A 10,375-nucleotide genomic window follows, 5' to 3' on the forward strand; every position below is an offset into this window, starting at 1 on the left:
CCGTACTTGACGGAAGTGCTAACACCAGAGCAGATGTCAAACAATCCTTCAACCTTTGAAAACTAGCTTCACATTCCGGTGTCCAAACAAAACCTACTGACTTCTGAGTTAGTCTCGTCAGAGGCATAGAAATTTGAAAAAAATTCCTTCACAAATTTCCTATAATATCCAGCCATACCTAAGAAATTACATACCTCTAATACCGTTGTTGACCTCCTTTTTGACATCGGCCATTTGCACATTCTTAGTTTTTTTTTTTGTATTTCGTAGCTCGATTCATCTACTTGTATGTTGCACCACTGTGTTGATGAAAGGTCACCTTGCGTATGCTACACCGGCTCGTCGTCAGAGGCGTAGAAATCTGAGAAAATTCCTTCACAAATTTTCTATAATATCCAGCCATGCCTAAGAAACTACGTACCTCAAATACCGTAGTAGGCCTTGGACAATCAGCAACAGTTTGAATCTTCTGGGGATCAACAGAAATACCTTCACCGCTCACCACATGCCCCCAAAAAGAAATCTTCTTCAGCCAGAATTCACACTTGGAAAATTTAGCATATAACTTATACTGCCTCAAAGTCTCCAACAGAATGCTCAAGTGTATAGCATGATCTTCCTCAGAAGCAGAATACACCAGAATATCATCGATGAAGACGATCACAAACTGATCTAGATACTCCTTGAACCACTCTGTTCATCAGATTCATGAAAACAGCAGGTGCATTGGTTACCCTAAAATGTATAACTAAAAACTCGTAGTGCCCGTACCGAGTACTGAAAGCTATCTTCAATACATCAGCTTCCTTCACCTTCACCAGATAGTATTCAGATCTCAAATCAATCTTTGAAAATATAGAAGAACCAGAAAGCTGATCAAACAAGTCATCAATCAGTGGTAATGGATACTTGTTCTTGATTGTAACTTTATTCAAATCTCTGTAATCAACACACATACGGAGTATTCCGTCCTTCTTCTTCATAAACAGTACAGGTGCTCCCCAAGGAGAAATACTAGGACGAATAAATCCTCTATCCACCAACTCTTGAAGCTGAACTTTCAACTCAGAAAGTTCTTTTGGTACCATCATGTACAGAGCTTTTGATATTGGAGCTGTACCCGGAAAAATATCAATAGAGAACTCAACATCTCGATTCAGAGGTAAACCAACCAACTCCTCAGGAAATACATCATAAAACTCCTGTACAACCGGTATATCAGAAATAGAACCCATATCTATGTTCATATCCCGTTTAGAAGCCAAAAATACCTGGCAACCCTTCTTCCACATTCTTCTGACTTCCAACATAGAAATCAAATAGGATAGAACACCTCGTAATCCTTGAAATACACATCTCTCACCATCCATAAGCAAGCTCACTTGCTTCTTCAAATAGTCAATCTGAGCCTCATATAGACTCAGCCAATCCATACCCAAGATCACGTCGTAAGAAGAAATCAGCAACAAAATCAAACTCGATATCCATTTCTTGCCAGAAATATCAATCTCACAAAAACAAAACTTCCGGGCGATCAAATTGCTTACAACCGGCAAAATAACAAAAAGCAAAACCGGTAAAGTTATAGAATCCAAATGCAAAATGTCGAAGCAACCCTCAGAAATAAAGGAATGACTCGCTCCAGAATCAAACAAAACACGACAGGGGTGTTCAGAAACATAAATCATACATATCACCACATATGGAGCATCTCGAGCCTTCCGCTGACTCAAACTGTACACACGTGACTGAACTGGCGCTGAAGCTACTGAACTACTAGGCTCCCTATGACTACCAGTAGGTGGTCTCCGTGCCACGGAACTCGAACTACCACCTCTACCAGAGGATCCTTCAGTCACAGTGCGTGGAGGAACAGTCCTCAGCCTTCCTGCTAAATTGATAGGTCTAACAAAGCTATCAGATCGAAACTCAAATCGTTGATCAAATCCAGCCTATGGACACTATGCAATCCGATGTCCTGGCTGACCACATCTGAAGCACTGACCAGTCATCTTGTAGCACTGGCCAAAATGTTTTCGTCCACAACTTTGACACACTGGTGCCACACTGACAAATCCAGAACTGGTCGTACTGTCACTACAAAAAACTGTAGTGGATCCCGACTGTCCACTCCTCCTAGAGTCTCCAGAAACAAATCTCCTCTTGCTAGAGGAACCACTACTAGAAGCATCACACCCGAACCTCTTCCTACTCGCAGTTCACTGCTGTTGTGTTGTCATCAAATCGTTCTCTATCAGACGAGCTCTCTTTACAAGCTCAGAGAAATCAGAAATATGAAACGGTGCTAGGGGCTGCCTCAGACTATCTCGTAGTCCCCTCAGAAATATATAGCACTTCTCAGCAGAAGTACTTACTAACTGCGAAGCATATCGGGCTAAAGCAGCAAAATCTGCCTCGTACTGCATCACAGTCCTGCTCCCCTGAACTAGCCTTAGAAAAGTCTCCTGCATCTGTTGTCTTGTAGAAGGAGGTACAAACCACGATCGAAATACCTCAAAAAACTCTTCCCAAGAAATCAGAGAGTTTAGCTTTCCTTGGAACTTTTCCTCCTGCTGGCCCATCCACCAGCGCTTAGCCTCGTCATCCAACAGAAAAACTGCTAACGGTACCTTCCTGTCCGATGAACACTGCATACTATCAAAAGTCTTCTCTAATCTTCTCAGCCACTCTTCTGCTGCTCTGGGCTTAACAGTGCCCTCAAACCTCGGAGGTTTCAATCTCAAAAACATCTGTATATGTCTATCCACATCCTCAGATCGAATTGTAGAGACTCTACTCTGAGTCTCGCACATCATCTGAGCAACCAATGTAGCAAACTGAGAAAGTGTATCAGAACCAACCACTGGGGCAGTACTACTCATCGGAGATGCCTGACTAGCACTCTGCCCATCAGTCATATCTGGGTCTGGCAGATTCATAATCACACAAAAAACTAGGCATAAAACAACACAATAAAAATCCAGACAAACCAGAACTACCCCGACAGACTTACAGATCAATTCCTATAGCTCTGTCATATAATCTAAATTCCAAAACCATTGCTCTGATATCACTAAAGTTTGTCACGACCCAACCCGACCGGGACGGATCCCGCTCGCATCGGGTCGCGATGGAACTGTTAAAAATCCAGGATCTAGCTTTGAAATTTGCTTCAGAATTTTCTTCCAAATATTAAATAGACAGAAAAACACAGAGCTACTATAAATATCCAAATATAGAACAGTTCATCTATCTTTTCTTTAATCAAAACAATTATATGCAATACAATTCATGGCTTCGGACAGAAATAGCAGAACAGAACAGAAAAGCTATGACTGCACCAAAAATCAAAAGTACAAAATATCTAATCTCAGATCAGACAAAAAACTTTTAGTCCAATACCTCCTTCCCTTTTTCCCAGAACCTGAAAACTACGCAGAAAATAAGGATGAGCTAACAGCTCAGCAAGACATCACTCACCAATCAAAATAGTCAGAAATTAACATCAGAAAATATATCAGAAAATAGCCGTACGGAAATCATAGAACCGACAGAACAGATACTTGATTAACATAAATCAAACAACTGATACAAAAAACTGAAGCCATTTCAAATCAGATATCATAAGGCTTTCAATTCACAGAGCAGAAAAAATCATACAATTCATAAAACAGATCAGATAAATCACATAACAGATTATCAGATATCAAACATCAGATTCCCTGACCCTAACAGAATCTCAACGAATTCTGACCCCTTATGCCTTCCTTCCCTGACACAGACATAATCTCGACGTATTCTGGCCCCTTATGTCTCCCGTTGTGCTTATAGCACCAGAATAGAATATATATTCGAAATTCCAGAACAGACAGATTTCAGAGCTCATTTCATATTTTCAAATTTCCCGGACCCAGACATCGGAATCACAAAGGATTCCGGCCTCTTATAACTCCCTTTTGATAGCATACAAATAATCAATTCATTTAATGTATCAATTTAGGAAAAATCAAAATTTGTACAAAAAATCAACGGCATAACGGCAATATACAGAATTTATATAGAAATCATAATTTCAGAAATTTACCAAATTATCACAGAATATCCACAACAACATTATAAGACTTTCATTATACTTACATAACATTTTTCAAGATCCTGATAACTTGTAATTCAATTAAAACATCGCAGAAGTCAAAATATCCGATAAAAATCTTCCAGAAAATACTCAAAACGTACACAATTATCATCTCAGAAACATACCAAAAGTTATGCGGTAAAACATTTATCAGTGCGAAATAAAATCAATTATTCGCTAACGGAAACAAAATTCGAGACAGAAAAGTCATCAAAATTCTCATTTCTGAAAATTGAGAAAGGCAGAATGTGCCTTACCTTGAGTCGATCAACTTTTTTGACTACGGTGACGGATGAAAATTTGTCGAAGTCACTCAAAAATCCAATTTTCTTCTTTTTTCCGGCTTGCATTTCCTTCAAAAATGACACTATTCAGATATTTATTAAGCAGGATCGTCCCGGACGATGTCCCGATTCGTCCCGGGATGATCTTCTCTGGACTCAAATCGTCCAGACGAAAATAAATTTCACTTTCTTCGTCCCTAAACGTTTGGTTCGTCCCGACCCTTCCAGGTTCGTCCAGACGAACCATACAGATTTCTTCACAATTTCTTCAGTTCGTCCCGTACTAAGGCCAGTTCGTCCGGGACTAACAGCACTAAAAAAAACAGCTTTAGAGGGGTTTTACAGTCATACCTTCCTCTTCATCAATGTTATGATGAGATGATTTGCAGAGATGCAATGTTTAGATCAACTTCATCCCTCATGAAACTATTGAACATCCAATCACTCAGCATTATAATTATAACATATAAAGCATGATAAACATGATAAATGAAAGAAATGTAGGGACACTTACTGCATATGTCCATTGATATCTTAAATATCAGTATGACTGATTAGGCAACCTTCAGGCATATCAAGTAAGTTATGGGATTGCATCATTCAGACGTTTATATTTTCAACAATCCTCATATCAGTGTTTGATGTCTCAACTTCAATACACAAAAAAAGCATTTCTCTAAATGAATGATCCAATATATACAACTATTTACCCGTAACCGACAAAATAAAAAAAATCTCACCTTCCCTCATCCCGCACGTCGTGGCCACATCGTCTTGCACGTCGAAGCCATTCCAACGCCGTTTCATCGCACGACTCCTCACGATCCTACTTCAGCCTCTCATGATCTCTCTCTCTCTCTCTCTCTCTCTCTCTCTCTCTTGATATCCAAGTGCGACGAGGCGGGTAAGCCCTATACACCCTCTTGTAGCATGGTGGGGACAGTCCTCGACCTCGCCATCGACATTGCTGACGACTGCTACACAAGGTATGATGTTCTAAAATCCCATTCTCGACGTTTGCGACGGATCGGGGAACCACCTATTTGTGCTCTAGTAGCACGGTAGGAGGAAACCTGGTGTGACACATACTATGAGGTGGGTAAGCCCTATACACGCTCTTGTAGCGTGGTGGGGAGAGTCACTGGTGTTCTGGTACGGGTACTGTTGAAGGCCCCATACACGCTCTTGTAGCGTGGTGGGATGAAAAGTGTACGGCCGTGGTGTCCAAGGACACCTACCATACACGCTCGGTAGCATGGTGGGAAGGCCCAGCTACTCTACTTTCCCCCAAATGGGGGATATGCCGGGGTGCTGCCAAAATTTTCATTGAAGTACACAAAGGCTGAACAATAAGAAGACCTCATTATTGACATCATTATTCGAGGTCGATTTCCCCAGAATCAACTCTAGCACCTAAGTCTTCGTAGCCTAGAATAGACGTCACCCGCAGGATTTCCCTTAGGTGGATACCTAATGACGTAGCATGGACTCGATCTTTTAATTCGGCCTAAATCAGTTCGCATGACTAAATCAAATTCAAATCATTGTAAATGAGATAATTAATATTTCAAAGTTATTTCTATTTTAAAATTAACTCAAAATATATATTTTAAATTATCAATTATTTTATAATTAGTCTCTAAATTAATTTGAATTATTAACTAACTCTTGATTTCATTTTAAGTTATGATTAATCTAAGCCATCAAATTATTTTGAAATAAGATTTAGGTGCATTTTAGGGCCCGACCAACCCAGCCCGTCTCTTTACTCTTCTTGGCAAGAACCGAACCTCCTCCTAGACCCATCTCTCATGAAATCGAAAACCCATGATCCCTTTCTCATTCGCAAACTGCTCCCTCTCCCTCACGATTTTCTCGGTAGTTCAAAAAGGATCCCGCTCGTTTCTCTCTTCCAGTTCATGAACGAAGCCCAGGTCTCCCACGATTCTCTCCATTTTTGCAAAAGTCGAACACCCAACCCTTCCATTTCTTTTCAGTTTTTCGGAAATCCCCCAGACGGAACCGTCGCCAACAATTCACGAACTGCCCCGATTCTGTATCTTTAAGTTCTGAACTGCTCCCATTCTCTCATTAGGAGATACAACACAAAACTCACATTCCCTCACCGTCACTCTCTCCCTCCAAGGCGGAAGAAATCCCCAGCCCGTTTCTTCTCTGTAATTCATACAGCCCGTCGCCCTCTCTCTGATTCGTAGAAACGAAGCCCCTTTGCCTCTATCTCCTTCCAGTTCGAGAAGTCCCCCATCTCGTCGCCTCTCTGCTTCGCACAGGACCAGACCGAATCTCCTCCCTATCGCTTGCCCTAGTCCCTTCCCTGCGCTTGTTTCTCTCGCTCTCTCGTGACGAACCCAGGCTCCAATTGGTGAAATTCCCCTTTCTTCCCAGGCTCCAAATTCACAAGAAGCCTAAAGCCGATCCCCCATATATCTACGACGACAGCCGGATCGCGATCTCCTACGGCGTGCGGGATTTTAACTAGGCCAGTTCGCAGTAATTGATATAAAGTCGAAATATTCTCTTTTATTTTACTGTTTCCATAGAAATATAGAATGACAAAGGTTTATCATTGATTTCTTTACCTCTTTCATGAAATTATTGCTTTGTCCCAATTGCGATTAAGTTCAAATGACTGCCATTCATTCTTATTTCTAGGACTCTAATGTATTTTGTATAAAAATCTGAAGTTTTCTATGGGATGATGACATACATTGCTTCCCCAATGATGGTGCATTGTAGATTCGTTCATTTGTAGATACTTTTGTTCTTAATACAAATAACCTTGAGTTTATAAGTTTAGTGGATGCATTGTTCTATTTGAATTACTTTAGTAGTCATATTGAAAAGCTTGTATGCGTAAAAATGATTCAATTATTTTATATATTTGTGATGGTGAAGGGTTAGAGAAGTTTTTTTAGATGGGTTATAGGCATTGAAGTATAAAAATCACTACATGGCAAGCATTCTCGTATCATTTTTGAAGTGTTTTGAAGAAGAGTTGGAGAATTTTCAAGTGCTTCAAATATAAGTTTTATTATAGACCCAAACATGATATTACTTTGTAATTGTCAGAATACTTGCTTGAATTTTAAAAAGAGTAAAGTTTTATCAGATCTTCTATTTCTTTTAAATTACATATAGTGAAAATTTTGAGTTGGAAAGGTGAACTTTGCATTGTTTTGCTTAAATAAAATGGGTGTTTTTGAAATGTAAAACGTCTTGAAAAGAGTATATATTGAATGGCGAAATGTATGAGCTTTGAATAGTGAAAAGTATAATTTTGGAGAGGTGACATATGGAAACTTTGGGAAAATGAAATGTGTATGAGAAGAGTAAAATGTATGGTTTTGTAGGAAGTGTGTGTAGTTTGAGAAGTGATTTTTGTGGTTTTAAAAAGTGAAAAGTGAAATGAGTTTTATATTCAAGTTTGAAAAATGAAAGTGGGATAAGATGTGTGTGAAATAGCTTGTAGATTTTTGAAAGATTAAGAGGTGGGTGTTTTGAAAGGTGATGTGTAAGAGAAAAGAAGAATGATTTGTGATGTTTGTGTTTTGAGAGTTGGGAAATACAAAATGTAGGAAAGCAAGGTGTATGTTAGAAAAGTGAGAAGGGTATGTTTGGAAGTTTGAAGTTGTGGGTTAAAAGTAAATTATATTTGTATCAAGAAATATTTTGTATGTGAGTAAAGTGTACATGGGTTGAAAGTGAAAAGTAAAATGTGTGTTTTGGGAGATGAGATATTTTGGAAAGTGTGTTAGAAAATGTTAACATTTGAGATTCATAAGGGTTGAAAAGTGAAATTTGTGGGTAATTTGAAAAGTTAAAGCTTATTAATTGAGATGATGAAAGGTGGAAGTGTAGGTAAAAAAAAGTATTTGTATCTGAATAGTGAAAAGTAAAAATGTTTGAATTTTGAAAATAAATTTGTTTGCTTTGAAAAGTGAGAAACATATATCTAAAAAGTGAAACTATGTGAATTAAAAAAAAAAAAAAAGAGAGGTGAAAAGTGGAATTGTTGGAAAGTGATTTGCTTATATATTTGTTAAAAAGCAAAATTTATCTTTATCTTTCCCTCTCTCTATCTCTCTCTCACCCTTTCTTGTGCCTCGAGGTGAATGCCATAAAATATAAAATGTGCTTTCAAAAGTGAAAGGTTTCAAAAGCAAAGTCACCGAATCGGTGTTCAAGCCCGAAGAAAGGTACGTCTTTATTTTTAGTAAATTTCAATTATTTCATTATTATTTATTAAATGTGCTTTATAATCCATGTTTTTCCCTATTTTCTTTTCTTTATTGGCATGAACTGCGATGAATGGTACAGGTCGACGGAATAAAAGTACAATGAGCTAAAGGCGTCAGTCACCTCTATCTAGCCGGGTAGAGGTGCTACGGGCGGAACCACCGGGTCGTAGCCCCTGGTGACTATGAGTATTCTAAACTTAGAAAACCTTTAGGGACCCCTTGATGTGGTTTGTGCGAACCCTTCCCTTTCAGTTCCTTGTATTAACTTCAATTTTATTAGGATTATTTTTGTTTTATTTTAGATCCCCAAACTCCTTTTACACACGCGCAAAGTTCTAAGGGTTAGTAATAACAAATTTTTCACCCATATAATATTAGTGACATTTAAGGAATATAATTAAAAATTGAGTCTTAGAAAACCTAGACTTAAGATGCATGCACACTTTAGGATAGAAATATATAACATAGAAAACTTAGTGACACCTCACCTTAGGATTAGTGAATTTTTTTTAATTAAAATTCAATCAATTAGAAAACTTTAGCCAATAATTGACCTAGGAACCTCACAGCTTACTAGACACACTTAGATTTGTTTGCTATGACAACCGACCCTAGTTTTAGGTTAGGCCGATGTTTACTTTCTTACTGCTGTGTGACGGGCTTTCTCGGCTTTCATTACATGTTGGATGTAAAACTGTTGATGTGTTTGTTTATTTATTTTTACAGCACTCTATGATATGATTTGATTGACAATTAGATTACCCATAGATTAGGAGCGATTTGGTTATTAACAAAATTTTCTGCAGGTGGCCACACTCATGTAGGGCAGTAAAAAAGGGGCTAATTAATTAATAATCATATAAATGCTACAGGTGCTCCAGTTGCTTAGCCCTCAAATAAAAAGAGTGTGATCAAGTGTGGCTGAGTGATTTAATTTAAATGTGAATATATAATTACTTGGGATGATTTTGCTTAGGATAACCCTGCAGGTGGTCTAAATTTTCTTCCTATTTCTGTGAAATATAATGTAATATAAATGTGTTTGAAAAATGTGAAAGTGATTTTGAAAATGGGATATCACATTCAATTTGGAATCCAAAGAAAGGAGAATATACCTTAAAGGATTATTCTCTTTTATTTAGAAAGTCAAATTAGGATGATTTTAGTATCCAAATAGAAAAGAAAATACCCCCTTTAGGGATGAGTTTCTTTTCATTTGGATATCCAGACCCGACAGATCCAAGGAGTTCGTAGAAGAAGAAAGGACGAAATGAAGAAACGAAGAAAGAAGACGAAGAAATAAAGACACAAGAGAGAATATATCTCATTTAAAAAATCACTTGCGTCATTCTTAGGATTAGAATTCGGGTTTGTTGTAAGTGGTGTCCGGTCACTTTACTTTTCTGAAAATTCTTGGTGTAATTATATGGACATTGGATATTATATATTTGGATTATTAAATTTGATTGTTTATATTATTTGTGCATAAGCTTTTTTTAGGGTCATTGCATGTCGTGCTTTGTTTTAGCCTGGATACGAATCGGAGAGCTTTTTTTAGTAAGGGTACGTATAAAATTCGTATACTTGTAATCCTAATAAAATTTTTAGGCTCACATAGTAATTCTAACGATCTAAAAAGTAAGCTCAGGACCGCCGAGAGTCAGCATAAGCATATTAATATTTTCTCTTCCTTGTTA

The 10,375-nt window shown here is 38.0% G+C and overlaps 1 protein-coding gene across 1 annotated transcript; it reads right to left on the minus strand.

The window, feature by feature from the left end:
- Positions 1-2,219: 2,219 nt before the first annotated feature.
- Positions 2,220-2,918, minus strand: LOC114579240. Its single transcript, XM_028693217.1, has one exon. The coding sequence runs from the start codon at positions 2,916-2,918 to the stop codon at positions 2,220-2,222; it is 699 nt and encodes a 232-aa protein (XP_028549050.1).
- Positions 2,919-10,375: the final 7,457 nt, after the last annotated feature.

Source organism: Dendrobium catenatum, unplaced genomic scaffold, assembly GCF_001605985.2.
Source record: "Dendrobium catenatum unplaced genomic scaffold, ASM160598v2 fragScaff_scaffold_243, whole genome shotgun sequence".
Taxonomy (NCBI): domain Eukaryota; kingdom Viridiplantae; phylum Streptophyta; class Magnoliopsida; order Asparagales; family Orchidaceae; genus Dendrobium; species Dendrobium catenatum.

Bases quoted from the DNA above. Each gene is read 5' to 3' on its own strand.
- LOC114579240 (XM_028693217.1), bottom strand. From the start codon at position 2,918: ATGACTGATGGGCAGAGTGCTAGTCAGGCATCTCCGATGAGTAGTACT.